The sequence below is a fragment of the Crocodylus siamensis genome, chromosome 12 (assembly GCF_052110815.1).
Source record: "Crocodylus siamensis isolate JL-2025a chromosome 12, ASM5211081v1, whole genome shotgun sequence".
NCBI classification, from domain to species: domain Eukaryota; kingdom Metazoa; phylum Chordata; order Crocodylia; family Crocodylidae; genus Crocodylus; species Crocodylus siamensis.
Window position 1 is genome coordinate 40,566,749 of NC_143406.1, and position 23,102 is coordinate 40,589,850.

The following is a 23,102-nucleotide window of genomic DNA, read 5'->3' on the forward strand; positions in this document are numbered from 1 at the left end:
TAAACTACCATATAAATGGTTTTTAAACAATGCAATGCATTAATAGTTTGACTATAGTGTTTTTAGAGCGTGCTGGATAGTTGCCAGTACTATCTGACTTAGACTGGGAGAGTGCTCCTCCCTGATTGGCTTTAGGCAGAAAGTTCCCCCAGGTGTCTGCTTCTCAGGAGGGAAGACTCAGCAGTAATCAGGGAGCTTATATCATAAGCAGATGACAAAGATCATATATGATCTTAAGGGGGAGGGGAGAGAGAACCCTGTCAGAAGTAACAATTGACAAAATGCATTTGCTTGACATTAAACCATCTCTTTTGGAAGCTATTTTGACACTGAAGCAGGAGCTCTTACACTCCCCCTGCTGCTGAGGGTATTTGTTAGCCTACAGTTAGTAAAGAAAGAAAATGCTTCAGTGAGACAACTGGGTTTGGAGCATGTACAAAAATGGACTGTCCCAAGCGCTGGCATTAACCAAGGGGTCTCACATGTGTAAACTGGCATTCCAGGGGCAAGCCAGCAAGGGCACCAGGCAGATGGAAACATCCTCTAGGGATACCCTTGCAGGATGGAAGACTTGTACTTGGTTGTTAATCAGTTTAAATCCAGAGACTGGAAAATGTCACTAGTGCAGAGTTGAGGCTGCCCTGTGGTATCTCCTGCCCTCCTGGAATTCAAAGTTCAGCAAAACTCAGACTCCAGAAGAGACAGTGTGAAGGCACTAATCACACAACATTAACTCTGCCCCCAGTGAATCTGGCACGAGAATTATCTGCATGCCCTCCAGCTGCCTTCACTGTTAGGTGTAACAGTATTCTGCAGGCAGAGAAATTAGCTGGAGCTGCTTGCAGGAGAGATTAGCTAGAGCTGCTTGGCGGTTGTGATTATATGATCCCAACTTCCCACTTGCTTCTCTATGGACTTTCAAACAACACCCAAACTCAAACTCTCTATTGTTCAACATGCACCAAATGGAACAAGACCCTGCCTACATAACAGATGCAAAACCTGCTGACATGTCTACTGGCCCCATAATCAATACACACTCTAGCAAAACCAAAATCCTTTTATAAAGAAATCACTGTCATTTATAAAATGGAGTTAAACAAAAGCCATTGCTTTACCTGTATTTAGTCTAGGCTGTATCTACTTCTTTTCCAGACTTGAAGGGTATTTTGTGCTCAAAAACTGGACCTCTACTAGCATGGATGTATTCAGGATTTACCAAAGGGGGGTGCGACACAGCTCCTCGGACCCTTGGGGATACGAGTGAGGCACCGTTGGAGCTTCCATATCCACACTAGACACTAGGGAGCTGGCCAGGGAGCAGGTGCACAAAAGGGGGGATCCACCCTCTGCTATCCACCCTCTGCTGACACTGCTACCACTGTCCCCAGCTGACCTGGGGGTGGGAGGCACCAGAGTCCCTCCTTGCCCAGCTCCAGCCAGGGGAACTCAGGGAGAGGTGGTGTGGGAAGTCAGGCTTAGCCGGGAACAACATGGATGGCATAAAGTTTTCTCCTTCCAGTCTTTGCTCCCTGCTCTTCCCACACTGGCTAGGAGCAGGCATGTTGGTTGGAGGAATTTGTGCACCCCCACCACTGTCCACAGCTCGGCTCCCCACACAGCTGCTTCCCCTGGGGTGGCAGGAGCAGCTTTGGGGTTCCCCCCCATACCTCTGTCAGCTCCGGACAGCAGTGACAGCATTAGAAGGGGGGTGCATCTGCACCAATGCACCCCCTGGATCCACCCGTCTACTGGAAAAGGTCCAGCTGGACCTTCATACCTCTACTGTTGGTTCAGTAAGCGATATTATCAAACAAAACTTCTTTGCCATTGTAATATGAGTGAAGGGCTTGTGAAATAATAGCAGTTCTTTCTGTGGATAAGCATTTGACTGTAAAATGGAGTGCTGGAAGCTTTTCTTCAGTGCAGTTCCAAGACCGAACACTCAATGAAATTCTGCCTTGTGGAGGTCTTGTTTAATTAATTTGACGTGGCCTATCTGACTAGGTTACTACTTCAGCCCTACATAATCTGAGGTACCTCCATTGGAAATCTCCTCACTGAACTGATGCATATAGCAGAATTGGTGGGACAATATATATTTTTCTTTCTGTGAAAGCTCTGCAGGACAAGGATCTCTTCATTTCATGAGGCTGTATATTGATGTGCACAACTATGGCACTCTGATATAGTGGCAGGAAGAGAGTTTAAGAGCATGACAGGGCAAAAGCCTCACACTGTTAATGGCAATGTGCTTGGGATTTTCCAATGAAGTTTAGGTTCATTTAAACTGCTTTGCTGGAAAGAGCCTGTTAAGTTAAATTATGGGTTTCCCCAGGTTGAATGGCTTTTTGTTCCATAGTGAAGTTTTAGAGAGTCCAAGTATTTTACAGCACATTAAAATATAGCCTGCAGACTTCCACAGGAGAGGTAACTTTGCTTTTTTTTTTTTTTTTTTTTAAAGGACCGGATTCTGATCTGAGTTACTCCAGAGCAGATTGAACTCCATGCTGTAGTGGAGTTGTTGTTTTAAGCCAGAAGTTGTCTAACTCTTGTCTACTTTGTAGTTTCTCCTCCTCTTACTGCTGTATATCAGAGGTGTCAAACTCGCTTTGTGTTCCAGGCAGGCTGGATTCAAACTGTGTGGCTCCTTGAGGACCAGACCCAGGCCGAGACATGAGAAAGCTGTGGCAGCAGCAGCAGCTTCAGCTCAGACCCAGAACACACAGCAGTAGCAGCTCCAGCTTGAACCTGGAGCATGCAGTAGCAGTACCAGCCTCTTCCATATGCCCCGTATTGGACACATGCATGCCCCATGCTGCGTGCCACAGTGGCAGCTCTGGCTCCAGCACTGCATACATGGCAGGGGCTAGAAGCCAGGGAGGTAGGGATGCTGCAGTGTGCACAGGCAAAGCAGCTGGAGAGCAACTAGAAATATGTCAGCCCTCTCTCACCCTCCTAACACTGATTCCAATGTCCACTGAGGCCTGAAGACCCCAGATTCCCTAGAAGGGTACTTTCCCCAGCTCTGCTGATAGTCCAATAGGCCAAAAAGAGCAGCTCTATCAACTAAATCCAACCCATGGGCCATATGTTTGACATCCCTGCTGTATATTACAGGTAACTCCCAAAGCGGACTCTCTAGCAGAGGGTTGTGACATCCAAGGAGACCTCCTCCACTATAACCAGCTTCCTCACTCACCTTTGATTTTTTTCCAAACCTTGTTCATTGGTAACCTTCTAGTTCTTCTCATGTTTACTCTTGACCACTGCTTCACGATTCCTCAGAGGAAGTGGCTATACAAAATGACCCAACCCGTTCAAATTACATTTTCAGAATAAAATGCAAACAAGTCACATCATGAATTGTTTAGAATCAAATAGGTGGCAACAGGTTACCTTTCTAACATAAGAAACAGCATCTTCCTCAGTGTACACCTCAGCACTGACACCACCCCTTCTACGGCGAGCTTTTACCACTGGGTTTGGAGGAGGTGGAGAAATCTCATCATCATGAGAATCAGACTGGGAATTGGACTTCTGCCGAGCCAGTATTTGTTTGCATTCTTCCTGTAAATAGAAAAGATGACAATGATGCATTGCCCCCATAACTATGCAGCTATTATCAAGAATAAAACCTGATTTGCTCCTCTCTGGTGACTTCCAGCCATCTATCCCTTTCTACACCTGTATGAAGGTATTTTTATTGTGCGTTTGTGGGTGCACTGGTGAAGGAAAATTTTAAGTATGAAATGATGAATAGCAGGAAGGATCAAGAGCAGACAGACATAATCTGTAAAATATGCAATAAAGTTCTGCAATACCAGACTCAGCTCTCTCTTACATACTTCTTCAGCAATGCATCTTGGACACCAAGAGATAATAGATTAACTATCGTTTCCCCTAACTAATCTATAGACTCTATGAACTGCCAAGTTTAAGATACTCATGGGGTAGCAGGGAGAGGAACTGACTTTGGCCCACCTGTGTCACTTAAAGTGTTTTGAAAAGCCACACATCTGCAAGAAGCTTTGCAAGTGTTTACGACCATCTGAGTGCAACAAAGACGCCAGCTGACCTTGCTCAAGAGTTTGCAAATCCTGGCAAACCTACTCACTTTGGGTTTACAAGAGCATAAGCAACCCCCTTGAAGTAAATGTAGTTCCATCCATGCAAGTGAGTTCTAAACTGGGTCCTGCAGGACACTGAGAAATGATTGCTAGCTCAGCATCAGCAGGCCAACAGTGAGGCTGAGCTCTAAATCCCACACTCCCAGAATACAGAATGAGAATAAGAAGAGGGAATCCCTGTGGAGGGAATGAGGGCGAAAGGAAAAATAGTATAGAAAACCTACAAGTAGGACAGTCATGAGAGTTGTTTGGCTTTTTATCACGATGTACTGAACTGTTTAGATTCCCTAGAACTGAACTCAACAGAGCTACTTATAAGTCTTCACAGTAGGACCCAGAGACCCGATAAAGTCAGTGTCTCCCACCACAGCAGGGATCAATAACAAACTCCAGCCCCTGGCCTTGGCGATTCTTCTCTAATTTAAGACACGATTTAACAAGTGTACGTAATAAACGGAGGGAGCGGAGGAGGGAGGATGAGGGTATCATGTGGCTAATTACCATCTTAGCCAGTTGGCTTTATTGACATAGGAAATGAGTTATGGTTACCTCATGAGTTATGACACCAGAGAAGTGTGCTATGTTTTTCAAAAAATCTGTCCCGTTTTACTGGCACGTGCCCACAGTTTTAAAGCTTGTAAGAAAAACAGATGATTAATATATAGTTTTTGCCATTGATGTTTTTGACTGACTGACAAATCCAGCTATGTCACTTGTCACTTCTGGTCTTTTTCTATTCACTTTGTCTGCTCTCACTGACAGCACTCCCTTTCTGCAACGAAAAAAAAACCTTCCCAATGCCCACCCCCTTATCCCATCCCATCCTCCCCCCCCACCCATGTTGCCAGTGGCTAAGTTAAGTAACAAATTAGTATTTCTCATCCTGCATAAGCCAAAGTGACATATCCTATCTTTTTTGTCAAATGCAATCTTTAGGGTCCTGTGGCTTAGAAAACCATTCTGGAGACCAGTGGAGAAATATAATGTATAGCCTGACGAAAGGCTTGTTTCTGCAAGCTGCTAAGCTATCCTGTGAAATGTCAAGCTCCTTCTATTATTACTCTTTCTTTATTTATGTATTTATTACTTGGGAATTACCAAATACCGCAAACTGGAACCCAATTGTGCTCAGTACTGTACAAATACAAAATAAAACTGACCTTGCAGGAGTATTCAGCTCATTGTGAAATAAAGAGCTCCATGCTACTAAAACGTCTCACTTTCAGTTCAAAATATTAAGAATGCGAAACATCAAGTATATCTAGCCTAGTTTTCTTTGCACTCTTGGAAGTATGAGCCCTACAAAAATAGTCTCACCAATTTCCTCCCCACAATGCAAGCTGCAGGTAACTGGCTGCACCCAGCCCCTTAGGTCTAAGCATGCACTGACACCAATGTCCAAAACAGGCACACTGATAATTGCAGTTAATACTGGCTTACTAACATCAGACAGATAACTATCTGCAGAATTTCAAATATCAGTAATCCACCCCAGATTTTTAACTCCAGAATTTCTCCCGTAGTATAGTAGTCTGTTCACATAGAACTACTCTTTTATTCAGCCACATCTCAATGCAATTCCTTCAGATACTAGACTGCAAAAAGCTAAAAACCCATATGCATTCTAAAATAATATTCTGAATAGTGAAGACCTTATTAAGTATAATCAAAAACATGCTACTAAAGCTACAAATACAAAATTACATCATACTATTTTGCACATATAACTCTTTATACAAAACATAAATAGCTACAGAAAATAGTCTGCAACATACTGATAGCGTACACATACTTTACTTTTTAAATATATACCCTACCACAGGCTTTTGCAGAGAATTAATAATACCTCCTCTGCTCCAATACAGTTTTATAAAAAGTGAAAAGCTCAAGGAGTAAAATAATATCACAATTCACACACCGCTCAAACCCCTTTTAAAATAAAAATACATTAAAGAATGATAAAAGTAAGTTACCATATGGTTCATTTTATAAAGAAGTCTCTTTGCTACAAACTCTCTTTATACAAACAGCCGACAGTTGACTGGTTTTTCCATATGCTGCTATTTGTACTCTAGATATGATTTCCATTACTGAACTCGGGAGTGCCTTTTGAAAACAAAAGCATACACTGTGTCCCGGGCTGTGCTCTCAAAAAGCCATCTTCCATATATCCTAGGGTAAACACTGCAGAAACAGAGGAAATATTTTGGAGGAAGAATAGACTCTCTTAAGATTAGTTCTTCAAACATCATCAGATCTAGCTGGATGCGAATGCTTGTGCAGAACTCACTTTCCAGTAAACACCTCACTATTCTTTTGTCGTCATGACAACAAGCGATCTCACTCTCCGCTGGAATGGCACGGGTAATTCACAACCGCAGAGAAACCGTATTTCCCGATTCAGTTGACAAGGACACGCTACTGAGAAAACAGGCACATGGATGAGCCCGTTGCATAATATCTCGTAATATCTGATCAGATCCAATCCCGAGTATATTCTTTTCTCTTTTTATGATCCTAACTGTCCTGGACTCAGGGCAGCTACTCTTGTTTTACATTACCACGAAAGAAGACTTGGGCGTAAAATCTCTACATTTATCACTACAGTAATGTCACATCTATACACCCAAAAGTTACAAACCTATGTCGGTATCTTACAATGATGCAGGCTACTGTATACCAAAAGAGTCTCATCCTGCTGCTAACAAATCAGTCTGGGACTAATCAATGACCACTAAAATTGGGGTTGTCCTAAGAAGTCTCCCCAGTCATTTCGGGGGGACTGGGACTGTGAACTTGGAGCACTCTAGAGGACTCCACTGGATGGGGAACAAGGGCCAAAAATTAGAAAAAAGAACAAAAAAGTTCACATGTGCCTGGAATGTGCCTGAAAAAAAAAACAACCCCAGATACAAGGATGTCTGCATGTGACTTTGGTTACAGAACTTGCACTTGGAAAGTCTGGAGTGTGATGCGCAGGAATTTAGCATGCTGACCTCAAAAAGCACTGGGTCATTTGACCCCAGTACTTTTTCCTGCCAAGGCAGGGAGTCAGACTTGATGATCTGTTCAGGTCCCTTCTGACCCTACAAACTATGAAACTATGAATTTCGTTCCTTAATTAGTGTTTTCATAAGGCTGGAGCCTAAACATTGCAAGCGATGTGGTCACCATGCCGAACGAGTTTCTAAGTTAGCCCCTTCCTTTTGTACAACAGTACAAGAGTATGTTTCCTGACCCATATGCTCTCTCTTCTCGGAGCTGGTGTACTTCCAAAGAGAAATTCATTTGCAGCAGTTCCTCTTCCTATCCCTGCTTTCCTGCCCTGTTACTGTCTGAGGAAGACAAAGAGCTGGAGCACTTCTCAGGGCTCCAAATTGTTGTACAGCTTTACAACAACACTGTAGGAAGGCGTAAAAGCAAAGTCAGCCATTAGGTATCACTGAACGCCCTCCACTCTGCTCCTGACAACTTATTCATTGCGTCCTATAATCAAAACCGAAGATGCACTCTCACTGAAATACTGTCTTTTATTTACAAGCTAACTTTTCGTAAAAGCCTCCTGTTGAACAACCCTAGAGATGATATTTATTCCACAGAAAAGTTATAGCATTGTTAATGATGGAGCAGCCTTCCTTATACCGACCACAGGAAATCACTTCTGGAAAGAGAAAATAATTTAGTTTTCATTACTGTCCACTCATGGCAGGAGACGACACGGAGATTTATAAAGATTAAAACTCCAAGGATTTATTAGATCAAACCTTGCTTGAAGGGCAGGACTGACTAATTCCCAGCTCACCAAAGTCAATGGGAGATGAGGAGTTCTCTCCCGCTATTACTCCAACTTCACAGAGTTTTTCACATCTCCGCAACCTCCTCAGGGGCGTCCCACTGCCGTCTCCATTGCAACAGGGAGAACCTAAGCTTCTCATCATCCCTTCCAGTCCTTTCATCGTCATCCTGGATGACTCCACCGCCTAACCCATCATACAGGTTTCTAACCTCAGTGTAATCTTAAACTACTGCTCCACCTCCGTCCGTGATGTCAAATGCTGTCCTTCCTTCTTCTATGGTATCTCTAAAATATTTCTTTTAGTATCCATCCTTTCCAACAATGCCCTTATCCATTTCTTAAGTATTTGCTGCTTTGGGTTTTACAATGACCTCTTCCCTGGCCACTTTCCAACTCCTAACTTCCAATCTAGGCAAAAATACTGTTACCAAAAACTCCTTCTTTTTATCTGTGGCTCTGATGACATCACGCTCATTTTTTTTTAATTCTTTCACTTGCTTCCTTTTACCTCTTACTATCCCATTAAAATGTCTTGTCTTCTTTCAATGCCTTGCAAAATCTCAGTCCTTTACCACCTCTGACCTATACTGCATATAATGTACTGTATATATTAATCTAGTACATCATATATATTTAACTGCATATACCTAGGCGTGGCAGACTATGACTTCTTTAATCAGTAAACCTTGATAAACATTGATTTCACCTCACACTCACAGACCGACAAAAAAAATTTTCACCATTAATAATCAAAATGTATAAAAAGCAGACGTAAGAAAAATGATGGCTGATAGAGAACTATGCTGACTGTAGTTTAGACTGCAGCTTCCAGAAACCCCAGGGGACCGGGAGCAAAGGAAGAGGAAGTGACAAAGCAGACAAGGGAGCCATGGGTGAGTAGAGCCAGGGCCTGATGGCAGCTCTACCGCTTAGCTGAGTGCAGTCCTATAGTAGTTACGTTTGTCATGAATAAATTATCTGCCCCCCAACACCCTTAATTTCATGCAATCCCATATACTTTACCATGAACTAGGAAAGCTATGTTATAAACTACAGAACATATTTCCAGTGCTTACATGTCCATGTAAACCAAACAGAGGGAAGACTAGCCACAGATCAGGGGCAGGCAATTATTTCGGGCAGAGTTTTGGCAAGCCATCAAGGGCCACCTGACAGGCAGCCGGGGGCAGATAAATATTAATTTTCTAAATTTTTTAGGGGCCCCACAGGCCACATTTTGACCACCCCTGCCATAGATTTTGCTTTTTCAAATGCTAGCCAAGTCACAGCTTTTGTATTTACATCTGGTATCCGAGATGAAAATCACTGCAAATATATTTTGCTGTGCTCTTCAACAGCATTCAGGCTACTGGGCAAATTTTCTGAGCTTTGCTACAAATCATTGGCTGTACAATGCCAAATCCACAGCTGTTTCCTTATTACCCTACTTTTTACTGGACAGAATCTTAATGCACAAATAACTCCCACTGAACTCACTGGGCTTACTCACACAGGAAGGACAGCAGCAAAAATTAGCCCTTAGAGCATAGAAATAAACAACTAGTCATTCTGATTCATCACACTGAAGCCTCAAAGCCTCCAACTTGTGATGTTGCTCCTCAGCCTGTTTATCCATGTTCCATGACACCTCGGTGATCTCCAATGAAGTGCTGTCATTTAGCACTTTCTAAATGACAGAGGCACCAGAAAGATGCGTTTCTGATCTGGTGGCTCTGTGCAAATTGAACTGGCATCCTGAAAACTCAACTGCTAAATTTCCTTGCTCGTCTTTTTCTGACTGCAAAGTAGCAAATGATACTGCTTAAAAGAGAAGGGTAATAAATGGGGAATTGAAAGAAGAAGAATGATGTCTAGAAATGAAAAGTTAAGTCACTGGTATTATTTACTGGCAACTCATCAAGCCGTAAAATCAAAGTCTTGTTTTTCATGTACTGTAGATAATGCCAAGTGAAAAAGTAATTAAAAAAAGAAATGACTGACTGGGCAAGTGGGGAAGTTAAGAACACCTTGTGTTACTCAAACTGTGTTCAGTTTTGTCCTGCCTTCTCTCCTTCGCGTCATGGAGCAGGTGGACTGGGGTTAACTGGACTTGTAGATGAAGTGAAGTCTAAGGCTAGGGAGAGACAGTAAAAAAGCTGGAGGCTGAACTGATCCAGTCTTTGCAGGTCAGTCTAACCTGCGCAGATTGAACCAAGAAACAAGTGAACAGACATTCACGTTTGACTCCAGAAATGCAGCCACATGCCTGTAGTGGCTCAAGCCAGAAGCCAGGGGGTGCCAGAACGAGCCCTCAGCTGGAGAGAAACTAAACTGAGGGAAGGGGCATGGCCAGGCCCTGGCAGGCCTGAGTACAATTGGGGAGGGGTTTAAACCCCAACCCTGGCCTGCAGAGACCCCAGCTGTGGTCTGCCTGGAGGGGGAGGGGGGAAGCAGCCCTCATCGGGGTCCCCCCACGCACTCACTGGCTGGCAGCAAGAGCTGGGGTGGGGCCAGACCCCAGTAGCCTGGGGGGGTTTAGTCCCCCCATTGCAGGGTGGGTGGTAGACACCAATAGGCTCTGCTCGTTCACCTGGGACTGCAGCAGCTAGACACCAGTAGCCTGAGAGGATGGGGGAAATTTAATGCCCCCATTGCAGCCAGCAGTGGCACAGGGACCAACACAGCTCCCTGGGCCAAGTCCCTCCAAGGAGCAGCCAGCCGGCCATAAGGAAAGAACAGGGAGCGGGGATGTGACCTGGCTGCGGAGGTGGGGAAGCCAGGGCTAGTTACAGAGCCTGACTCACTGCTGCCTCCTGCTCTGTGGCAGCATGGCCTGGGCTAGGGCAGCTATAGGGGGTGGGGATCAGCACCCACCGCCTCCTGCCTCCAGCCCCATGTGAGGGCAATGGTTTGCAGAACAGCTGCAACTGCAGCGCAGCTCTCCACCCCCACCTTCTCCCAGTGGCAGTGGCAGAGCAAACCATCATGGAACGCAGAGGTGAAGCACTTGTCACCCACCACCCGCTTGTGGTGGCACCAGGCACCTGGGGTGGGCTGCTGCGAGCCAACGGCATGGGCAGCAGCAGGGAAAGACAATGGACCGCCACAGCCTGGTCCAGCCCAGTCTGGCCCTCCCCACAGCCCAGGGGTGTAGGCAGTAACTGGCCCACGGCAGCCCACCCCCACCCTCCTGCTGGCAGCGGCACAGCAAACCATCACAGTGGGCAGGTGAGGCACCTGTCACCTGCTGCCCGCTCACAACAGTGCTGGGCATTCGGGGCAGGCTGCCACAGGCCAGTCACTCCTCACTCCCCTGGGCCGCGGGGCCAGGCTGGACTGGACTGTACTCCTAGGCCGCAGGGCTGGGCTGGATCAGACTGGGCTGTGATAGTCTATTGCCTCCCCCCACCGCTACCCACACCCCTGACCTGCAGGAGCCCACCCAAAGCGCCCAGCACCACCACAAACAAGTAGCGGGTGATAGGTGCTTCACCTCCACCTGCCACGATAGCTCACTCCACTGCCACTGGGAGAGGTAGGGGTCAGAGAGCCACACTGCAGCTGCAACCCACCTGCAAACTGTGGCCCCCCACAGGGCTCAAGGTGGGAAGTGGCAGGTGCTGACTCCCGCACCCTGGGGACACCTTAGCCCAGGCCATGCTACTATAGCAGGAAGCAGCGGGGAGTCAGGCTCTGTAACGAACCACAGCTCCCCTGCCCCTTGCAACCAGGTCACATCCCCCTCCTCCCTATGGCCAGCTAGCCACTCCTCAGAGGGACTCAGCCCAGGCTGCTATGTCGGTGCCCATACCACTGCTGCCTGCAATGGGAGGATTACCTCCCCCCACCCCACCGCTTCCCCTCAGGCTACTGGCGCCTGGCCTCAGCGGCCCCAGGTATATGGCCGCAAGTGCACAAATGGAGCCTATTGGTGCCTGCACTGCCCCCTCTCCCCACCCACCTCCACTTCCGCTCAGGCTACCAGGGTCTGGTCCCACCCTGCTCCTGCCACTGGAGCAGCAAGGGGAGTGGAAGGCTGGAGATGCTTGGCAAGGGCTACTTCCCCCTTGCCAGGCAGACCTGGCAACGCTCCAGAACAGGGTTTCCCACCCCCACATCTTTCTCAGCCAGCCGGAGCAGCAATAGCGTTCCAGTTAGGGAGGAGAGGGACACGGCCAACACTGCTTGGCTGGAAAAGACAGTCCAGCCAAGGGCTGCAGAGCATGCTGGGATGCTGGAGGACTCTGATTTAACTTAAACCAGGAAGGGGTCTGGGACACAAGTTCCATTAATTGGTTTAACCTTAATCAATTAAATCTGATACTACATTCAGCCCAGTTTATCGTGAACTGGTTTCAGCTATTTTTAAATTGGTTTATGTGCACTGAACTCATGTGCTGTTACAGGTTTAAACCAGTTTCTGATCACTTAAATTGGTTTGTGTGTGACTTCTGTCCTAAGAAAGGATTTAGAGCAGCAAGGTGTGAAGTAAGGTAGACTGGAAACATAAATGAAGGAAAGGAGACATAATGATAGGGGAGGGATCAGAAAACAAAGAGGGTAATTCAAAAAGAGAGTTGGGTATTCTAAAGGGAATTGGGGGTTGAATCAAAAGAGTCCAGAGCATGCAGAGAGAGAGATGGGAAAGCAGGGAAGAGCAGAGCAGACTCATTCACAACCAATTTTTATCAATATTTTTATTAATATTTACCCTGAAAGATTGCAAGTTATGATCACAAGAGTCTGCTATAAGGCTGCAAGCTATTTAGCTCACAAGCTTTTGTGGTAAACTTTTCTTTAAAAATACCTACTCAAACCTGCCAAAGCTTACAAAATGGATGGCATGTATCTTCAGGATTTTTCTTTTGAAATCAAGATTTATTTTATTTTTTAAAGAAACATGATGGCCAGTAAGCCTTCTCAGCTTGCAATGCCGATAGCTGAGCAGTGTTCCTGTAGACTTGATAGAGGTAGGAAGGGAATCACAAGTACTCAGCTTGGACTTCATAGTGTGGCTTGGCAGCACCTCCTCCATATCTTTTACTCTTTTCCTCTTACCTTACCTCATATTTTACACATCTATCCCCTCCACTTTCCTCCAACTTTACTTAAAAGCAGATGGCAGTGCCTATTTCATTAAAAAAACAAACCTGGAAGCAGATTCATGCTACTACTCTGGCACTTGGGGTGCCTGCCATTTTAAGAGGTCACTGGCAGGTGAGGGTCAGGGCCAATTATGGAGCCAGCTAACCCAGGGAGCCTACAGGTGAGCCTAGTCCTGATGAGGGGAGTCACCTGATTGGTGGAGGGCTGGGCTTAGGCAGGGTATAAACCCAGATCCTGAGAGTAGGGCTGGCAGTAACATCTTGACATCTGGTGGAGAGACACTGCCTCTTCCATTCAGGTGCAGCACCTGAGTGCCAGCAAGAAGAATAACATCTGGAGGTTTGGGTAGGAACTAAGGGGATGGAGGAGGTTCCTGGGGACCCAGTGTGTGGTCTGGAGCCCTCAGAAGTAGGGCAGTTGGATGCCTTTGGGTCTATTGAAGTGCCAGGTGAGATCTGAGAGAGGGGCTGAGTAGTTAAGAGACCTATTGAAGGATCTGGCTGAACCCAGTGAGTGACTATTGAGGGGTCCAGATGAGCCCAGAGAAGAAAGGAGCTACGGAAGACCTATGGAGGGTTCCAGGTGAGCTCAGAGAGAGTGAGTGACTAATGGAGGGGCCCAAGAGGGCGGGCAGACAGACAGAGAAGAGAGGGCTGACAGCCAAAGGACTGACCCTGGGACTCTCAACTGGCCTGTGTGGGGCCAGGGCCCAGGAGGGGCTCAAGGTTGCAATTAACCACAGCAGAGACTGCTGGAGCTGGAAGAGTCTGAAGTTCTCAGTTGGCCTGAGGCAGGGTCAAGGCCCAGGAGAGGCCAAAGGCCCTTGTGTGGCCACAACCAAGAGGAAGAGGTCAAAGAGCATGCCACCCAAAATGGTGATGGCTGATGCTAGGGCATCCAAGGAGGAGGGATCAACAAAAGGGGTCTGAGAGCCAGGGGGCAGAAATGGAGGGCCCACAGGCTGGCAGCCCAGGAGGGATGTAGGGTATCCAGGGGGAGCCCAGTAAGGGATGAGTAAGATCAGGAAGGCCTGAACACACTGGTTCTGGGTAAGACCTGAAATTGCACCCTACTGGGGCTGGTTAGTGTTGGGGCTACCTGTGGCAGAGCAGCCACTATGAAATGCCACACATGAGCCAACCCAGGGAAAGGCAAGTATGGGGCACCAGAGAGACTTGGCTCCCATTGCCTTGTGGGTTATCCTGTGGAGGGGGAAGGCTAGGGGAGCACGTCCTGACAGAAAAGCACTGAGCAGGGAGACCAAGGCCATGGGGGTCCAGAGCCCCAAAGAGACACCAGTGAAGACCAAGACCATGCAGGTGCGGGGCCCAGAAAGGGACCAGGGAAGAGTAGGACTGCAAGGGGCCAGGAAAAAGTGGGACCAGGAGGGTATAGCAGCCCAAATAGGGGGCCAAGAATAGTTGAGACTGGACGGGTCTGAGGGCCTGGAGAGCAGTAGTGAAAATCAAGGACCAGAAGGCTCCAGGATGAGAGAACAAGGGGATGGGAGCCCAGGGAGTGATTGTGTGAGACCAAGGGCTCTGAGGGCCCATAGAGGGACTGGAGAAGAGGCTTCGGGGTCTGGCAACCCAAGAGGGAAATTGAGGGGTTGGGCAGACCAGGAAGGGGCTGTGCAGAGAGACCAAAGGGTCTGAGGGCCCAGAGTGAGGCTGAGGCGCCAAGGGATCAGAAGGTCCAGAGAAGGGCTGCATAAGCAACTGGTAGACCATCAATGACGATGTCATATACAAGGCTTGGGGCATGGTGTAGGAGTGGAACAGAGCCACACAATTTTGTCCATAAGGCCTTGGCCACAATCCTGGTGGTCACTGTAACAAGACCAGGGCACCCCCCCTCATTGTTTAGAACCATTAACAACAAGGCGTGGAGGACAAGAACAGGGCAGACTGCTTGTAGAGCAGGATGCAAGAAATTTTTTTTGGTCTCCAGGGACTTACAGCCACCCCTGGCGATGGTACCCTATGACAACTACTTTTTGCTGCTGTGCTCACCCTTGCATATGTGCTTTTATGTCGGGCAAGCTGCCCTTTCTCTGCTTCTCCCAGCTCCTGGTGTGCTAGAGAAGCCAAGGCAGAACTAAAGGAGGGGATATGCTCCGGCCAGCAGCCAGAGGATCTCTCTAGAAGACTGAGCCTCCATGTTTGCCAGCACACATTCCTGTGGCATGTGCCATGCCACCTTTTTCGTGAGGGATTTTTTTGCTACTGAGATTTCTGTGCAACACATTTTAACATGCCGGGCACGCAGTATGTGCCACTGCGAAGAGGTCTGTAGTGTACAAAGGCTGCACATGCCTGAAGGCCTGGATCCAGCCATGCACTTCACTTAGAGTGATTATTATGGATAGATTGAGACGTATTCAACAGCCACATCCAGACTTCCCTGAAAGTATCTGTTATACTAAAAGAGAATAAGTAATTTAGGAAGTCTAGTAGTACCCTTGAGTAAAAGAGCAACAGCAGCCCTTCTTAAAAGTTTTCAGTGGGTCTCAGGATGCTTAGACCAACAAAATGACAACAATCAGACATACCCTAATTTTTTCCACCCCCCTGTCTCACAGAAGAAAGGTGTGGAATCTTTTGGTTGTCTGTACCTAACAGTTTGACTGAAATGAAAAGGAAATATTGTGTCGTCAAAACCATCTATCAAAAACAAAACAACTTAAGAAGGCAACAGATAAGCCACAAACAGCTGGAGGAATCAGTGTAGTCACTGTAGAATTAGTGCAGAATTAGGCCAGTGCTGAACTCTTGAAAATCCCATCCTCCATCAGTTTCTTATCTCAGCTAGAACCTGTGTGGATGCTCTCAACTGAAAATCAAGGCAGTGAATTGGCATGAAGACTGAACTGCCTGACATCTCCATTAGGAATTTTTCAGTATTCTACAGCAATGATGCAACTACAGTAGTATTTCTAGATGGACAAATACAAACACAAATAGGACACAGAAGTTATCACTGAGATTTCTACCCCCAACAGCAAAATGTCCATGCTCTATCTATTACTACAATTTATGCTGAACCTACAAATACGGAAGTGGTTTCAATCTGTAGACATGCACCTTGAGCTAATCACTGAAGATGAGCTATGGATGTTTACAGTACTACTTCTGTCTTTTCAGTGGATATCTAGAAGAGGTCTGTCTCCAAGACTGTTAATTGAACACAGTTATGGAGTACTTGGGACATCTGGGGAATCTGCATACTTCTGTTCCTCCCACAAGTTTTGTTGTACTCTCTTCAGTCTCAGCTTCCACTAACAAACTCACTAATTAAAAAGTAAAGCTTCCAGTTCCTCTGAGGCAAAAATAGCTATCTCAGTCCAAATCAGAGGCCTTACTGAGTCTGCCATGAGACAGACTGTAATAATAGCACCAAAAGAGGTGTGAACTTGCTCTATAAATCTTAAGCATGCATGGTATGTTTGCGTTTAATTGGTCATAAGCAGGCTATGAGCCAAGAAGAACTGAATTGAAAAGGTTTAATCTGAATATGAGGTCTCTTCCTGGAAAAGGAAGTAATGTCATGGTTATTGTCAAAATCAAGGGAGGTTTCTCAACTGATGCTTGTATGGGTTTAATGTTTATTAGGTAGAACTTTGCATCACTTAGAAATGAGTCAGTAGTTAAACAGATAAAAGGGCTGGGGGGGGGGGCGGTTCCATTCTGCAAATAATAGATACTGCCACATAGATTCCTAACTCAAGAGTGGTTACCAAGCTAGATGATACATCCACTCAGGTTTCCACAGAGGTAAAATATTATCCAATCAGTACTCTGATGGCACTGTAAGTGCCACTGATTAGATATAGATTGTTGCCATGTTGGTCTAAAGACATAGGCAGACAAGGTTCTTTGGATAAATCTGATCTCTTCTTTTTGACCAACTAAAATAGTTGGAAAAATTCTTCTTTGTAAGCTTTCAGGTACAAACACCCTACCTACATCAGGCTGAGGAAGCGTCTGCAGTTGGCCTGTGCTCTTCCTGGGTAGAAGATCCACTTGGTCTGTGCTCTGTTCCACCCAGGAAGAGCACAGACCAACTGCAAGTACTTCCTCAGCCTGATGAAGGGTGTTTGTACCTGAAAGCTTGCAAATTTTAGTTGGTCTAATAAAAGATAGTTGAAAAAATTCTTCTTTGCAAGCTTTCAGGTACAGTATTAAAGCTATCTTGAGAGAATAAGTCTTATTTAGTTTAGAATGCAGGAAGCTTAATAGTCATCTTGATTTTATCTGGCAATGACTTCTGTGCGTCTGCTCTGGCTCCTGTAAAAGTTCCATCTACTGCTGTTGTCTACTAGCCCCATAATTGGCTGAAAATCTTGTTTAGAGGTAAGAGTTGCAGAGGAGAGTGGGTGAGACACTTAAGTAGCTCTGAATTTCTGAGTCTTCTATCAAGATAATATTGTAATAGCAGTGCTACAGGACAGAGTGCATTCTAGCAATATTCTGGCCTTTTTTAATAGGATGGTAAGGCTTATTTTTCTTTTTCTTAAAGAAAATGCCTTACAGCTTCTTATCCTTAGTCATGCCTGAAGATTTTACAGAAAATGACTGGTGTAGATTCAGACATCAAACTCTAATCAAGTGCAGGAAGTATTGCTTTGTTATCCTCTTAGACTAATGGGCCCAACCTTGCTAAAAAGTGCTTTTTTGTCATTGATGGGATTGTCTGTCCAGTAGCGTCTACAACCCAAGACAACATACTATGCCTGATTACTTCAGTGCATTATGTTGTCTTGAGTTTACTCTGTACTTGAAGAGATGTATAATTAACATAATAAATCAAATCATATCTTTCGTTTTCCTAATGTAATTCCATGGAAGTCAATAGCTCAATTCTCTCAAGAATTACTTTGGAACCGTGGGTTTATCTTTACATGTTTTCTGTGAGTTCCAGTTTTCAAAGTGTTTGAAAAAATGCCTTGTACATCTTCCCAAAATTGTTCCAGTGAACTTCTAAAGAGATGTCCTGGCATTTAAGTCCACTGCATTATCTAGGGAAACAAGATGTTCTTTGTCTTTAGAAAGTGGTCCAAAACACTCACTTCCCTGAAAACAACAACAAAAATTGTTTCAGTGGGCTGGCTCTCTAGCTCTCCATATGGAAGGGTAAAATGCTGTATAATCAGTCCTATGAGGTGCTAGCATACAGCATGCTAACACCCATACGAGCCACACCCATATTACTGTGCATATACCAAACTCATATGACCTGCCTGTCTTGGCAAACAACTGTAACAGGCAATTGCTGGATTCAAAAATCAACAAGCAGGATGTGTAAAAAGTGTATTAAGTATAAACATCTGGCATAACAGTACCAGATATAGTAGATATGAAAAAACAGGATAAAAATGTGTCAAAGTACTTCCAGCTCTTCTTTTACAAATTATAAAGCATTCCTACACAAACTGGTCAAATGCAAGATTCACCAGCTTTGCACATAAGTCCCTATTCTCTAGTGGGGGGACATGGTGCCTTTCACTGACTTCACGAGGGTCCCATCTGGGTACACAAGTGTACTGGGACAGACTGCATTGCAGGGTTATGGGGCATTATATTGCTAGAAGTGTATAGGGCCTTAAACCCCTTCAGGTTTCTACTCCCTCTGGCAACACAGCTGCATGGAAGGGAACAAATGTATGCTGCTGGCCCTCTGAGTTCAGGGAGCTGAGCATGTTTGGGAAGGCAGCTCTTCCTGGGTACCGATTCCTCCTGTCAATTCAACAAAGATGGCCTAATCAGACTTGTCCTACATGAGAAGTACACCTCCATGACATATGAACCCATTTCCTCTCAGGGAAGTTTTGGGAAACAGCTAGTTATGGGAGCCATGCTTGCATAGCAAAAAGAATTTGGAAGCTGTAAGTTTCCACGAATGTCCCTAAATCTCTAGATTTTGGGGGCTGAACCCCTTGACTGTTCCCTACAGGTTAGGGCACATACTACCTTCTCTCACCGTTAGCATGAAACTGAACTGAAGTCCACATCCCAGGTGGGCCTCCCACCTAAAAGATGATCTAGCCCCTAATCCCATTTGGGTTCTAGAGCGGGGGAAAGTTTTCATTGCTTTGTATGGCAACAAATTGTTTGCATCCTCCCCAGTATTCTACTATGAACGACCATCTATCAGTCTCTCCAGAAATATGGTAGAAATAAGGAAGCTCTAACAACTGTTTTCCAGGGAGCCCTTGGGGAGAACCAGGAGTAACAGCCACAAACTCCTGGAAGACCGTTTCAGGCTCAACATTAGGAAAAACTTCTTCACACTTACTGTGGAATAGGCTCCTTCCAGAGGTGATGCAATCACCTGTCCTGGAAATCTTCAAGAGGAGACTGGAAAACATCTTGCTGGAGTCACCTGACCCTGTCTTTCCTCCCTGGTGCAGCAGGCTGGACCCAAAGATCTTCCAAGGTCTCTTCCAGCCTTACAATCTATGAATCTAATTCTCTGCTACTGCACTAAAAATGAAACATACTACTAGCCCTGGAAATAATTATAAATGTGCCACAATAGTACATGTTATTTCAGTATTTTAAATTAGCAATTTACTGCCATCTTCTCACTGGCCAGGTCTACATGAACAACGGACTGAGCAGTCATTTAGTACTTGCATAATCAAGTACTAAATGACTGCACAGTAACCGGCGTTATTGCACAGTAGCATCCCCGCACATTGTTCTCTGACACTACTGCACAGTAGTTCATTACTACTGCAGCGTAGCATCATGCCACAGTTATTGCCCCCAAATGCTACTGTGCATAGTAGCTCATTGCTACTGCACAGTAGTGTCTTGTGTTGATGCGCCCCCTGGCCAGGAGACCTAAAGGCAGGTTTCATCACTTGCAGATAGAGCTTGGCTTTCAAAAGTTTACATTATGGTGTTTTGAGACGTGGCGTTTTATTTGTGATCTGGGTACAAAACTCATAGATTCACATATTTTAGGGTTGGAAGGGACCTATTAGATCAAGGAGTCTGACCCCCTGCCCTGGGCAGAAAAGAGTGCTGGGTTCAAATGACCCCAGCCAGGTGTTTGTCACAAACATAACTCATAATCCTTGTCCTTGTTATACAACTTTGCCTGTCCTTTAAGACATCTTTACAGTGATAAGATGTCCCCATCATTATACATATAGTTTAGTTTTGTTTGGTTTTTTTTAAATAGACATTCAAGTTTGGGGTACAGCATCTTATGCAAACAGTACAGTATATCTACAGACACAGAAAAGACTTACAATCACTAATCTATACAGTGCATATATAGCAAACACTACATCAGCAGTATATGCAGTAATTGATTACTACTTTTCTTGCTCTATTTTTTTTAAACTTTAAACCCCAAATTAGACTTTTATAATTAAAAAAAAAAATCACTTTAAACAAAGTTGCAACTTCAGGAAAATTAGACCTTTATCCTACCAAGATCTCCACATTTACTTTTAGCATGCAGGTGGTCTAGTTAGGATCTCGTGTTTAAATTTAAACAAGTGCAAAAGTCTTTTTGGGATTGAAGATTTCTGTTGTTAAGGACTTAGGGCATGTCCCCATGAGCGCAAATGTGCAATCTGCTGTGCCTCAAAGCTGTGTGAGGTGCCACAAACCATATGCGGCGCACGTGCACCCCTGCACCTGTAGTACGGTGCACCCCTGCAGCACAGTGTGGTTTTTTGACACTGGGAGATCCTGGCATCAAAAAAACTGCTGCTAAAAAAAGCATCACAGCACACATGACAGCAGTCCACACCCCCAGAAACCAAAGCCTGGCTGGCCAGAGCCATGCTTTGGCTGCTGATCAGGCTCTGGCCCAGGAAGCCAGGTAAAGCTGCTGGGGCCAGCCAAGGTGCTGGCCCCAGCCTCCCCTACCCCATCTGGGTCCCTTTGCCATGCACCAGCATACATGTGTAGGGGCATTCCCATGGACAAATAGCAAATGGCACAAATGTATACCACTGTTATTTTGTTCTCACATGAAATGCACACCCCTGCACGTGCACACTGGTGGGGGCGCGCTCTTAAAGTCTAATTCTCCCTCTTGCATCTGTCTGGAAGCTCTGTCACCAAAGAGGAAGTTCTACAGGCTCTTCTTCCATCTTGTTCCAAGGAAGCCCCCAACAAGCCTCAGTGAGGTCCCAGATGAACAGCAAGGCTGTTTTTCCCTCCACACTGTGAACACTACCGTGCACTGCAGTGGTGTCCCTATGAGCATGCTTCTGCAGAAGGAGCTTGCACAGTCCAGTACAGGCAGGGATCGGTGAAGCCAAGTGGCAGATTGGCTCCTGCCAATCTTCCAGTATCTGCACAGAACTTGGGAGCTGTCACAGTTAGAAACATAATAGGGACAGGCCAAAGACAACCCTCTCATACTGAAATGAGAAATTGCTCCCCAGTATAGGGTCAGCTCATGGAGGGGAACATGGGCCGTAACACTACCAATGTTTGTAACTCTATGAGTCACTTCCAGGAGAAAGCATATTAGTCCGTGTAGCACACTGACAATTTGGAACCCTTATCACAGGCAAAAGCATGCTGCAAAATTGCCTATATTACACCGTCTGTCTACAAACAAAGGTTTTTCTTTTAGAGCTTTTTAAAATGGTAACCAACTAGAAACACAGCATGCCAGGAAAAAGTGTACCCAAAGAACTGAGACTTTAAGACCAGCCTTTGCGTTCATGCACTTGGAAAGTGAACATAAGAAGCCCAATCACTGACCTTTTCTAATTTTTCAAAGTGTTCTCGCAGGAACTTCATGGGCCGGTCGGGTTTTGCAATGCAGAGGTTTACGATACATTCTTTCAGGATCTGCTGGATGTTATGTTTCTGAACATAGAGCTCGCATCCCTTCAGGCTCTCATCTTCTTCCCCAGTGCAGGAGGAAGCAGCAGCAGCAGCAGCAGCCATCTTCAGGCTTGTAAACAGAAAACAAACCTAGGTGAGAAAATGGTGCAATAAACAATTTCGAAGAGCCTTCCCCAGGTTTTGTCAAAGACACCGGACAGTATGGAAACAAGGCATACATCTCCTCTCTCCCCATCCGGCCCATTTTAATATCCTGGCACTTTTCAGCATGAAATCGGGCCATCCGATGCCCATCGGGAACTATCAAAAGAGCCTTTTCAGGATCAGACGCTGAAAACAAATCGAAGGAGCGATCAGAGGAGCTCCAGAGATGCTCAGGGCCGGCTAGGCAGAAAGACGCACGAGCTGCCCCGCTCCGAGCCCCTCGACACCTGTCAGAGGGCCAATCTCGTGCCCGCCCCTTCGGGGTACAGAAGCACGACAATGGGGGGACCCGCGCTATCACCTCCCCGGAAGGCAGGCAGGATGGCCGGGGGGGCCGCGGGATGGCCCAGGGGCCACACAAAAAGCTGCCCCTCGGTGTCTGCCTCTGCACTGTGCCTGAGGGGGCCGGGGGGCCGATGGCGAGGAGGGAGTGAGGCTGCTGGCTGCGGGGAGGGGCGATGCTGTCCCCGGGGAAGCGCGGCCTGTCCCTGCGGGATGCAGCTGGCGCCGGGCCAGGCGCGGATCCCCGCGGAGCATCCCCCAGGGCCGGGCCCGCACGTACCTGTCGGCGGGGCCCAGACGCTGGTTGCCGGGGGCCGCCGCTGCCCTGCTCCGGCCGCCGCCGCCGCCGCCGCAGGAAGTACCGGCGCTGTCACTCACGCGCAGGCCCCGCCCCCGCCGCCCTGGCGCCACGGGGGTCCGGCTCGCAGGGCCTGGTGCGCCCAGCAGCCTCGCCTGTGGGTGAGCAGCGGCCTGGGTGGCAAGAGGAGCCTGGCAGCACTTCGTGGCGGCCCAGTGCAGCCCCAGCCGCCCTCTGTGAGCCGCTGGGCACTGTTCAGCGCTGGCCTGCAAGCAAAACAGGCTCAGTACCCCAGAGTTTGTCCTCTCCACCTTGTGCGACATCGGCGGTTCTCAACCGGGTGCCACGGGATTCAGAGATTTCAAGGGTGGGAAGGGATAATCGCCTATGTGACGCCGCCTACCTGCAAACAAAGGTCTTCCGTTTCGAGGATTTTTAAACAGTCACTAGCAACGCAGCATGCC

General features: G+C 46.5%; 1 protein-coding gene across 2 annotated transcripts in view; it reads right to left on the reverse strand.

Moving 5' to 3' along the window:
- The window catches only part of PRKAR1B (protein kinase cAMP-dependent type I regulatory subunit beta), a 122,520-nt gene extending 99,784 nt beyond the window's left edge, over positions 1-22,736 (reverse strand). Inside the window, exons 1-3 of one of the 2 annotated variants that reach the window (XM_090024732.1) lie at positions 22,621-22,736; positions 21,768-21,963; positions 3,400-3,570 (exon numbers count right to left, since the gene is read on the reverse strand). In XM_090024732.1, coding sequence (XP_089880858.1) covers positions 3,400-3,570; positions 21,768-21,956 — 360 coding nt within the window. In that variant the 5' untranslated portion in view covers positions 21,957-21,963; positions 22,621-22,736. Of the gene's footprint in view, positions 1-3,399; positions 3,571-21,767; positions 21,984-22,620 lie in introns of both variants that reach the window. The other variant, XM_090024731.1, reaches the window with a different exon arrangement.
- Between the last annotated feature and the right edge of the window lie 366 nt (positions 22,737-23,102).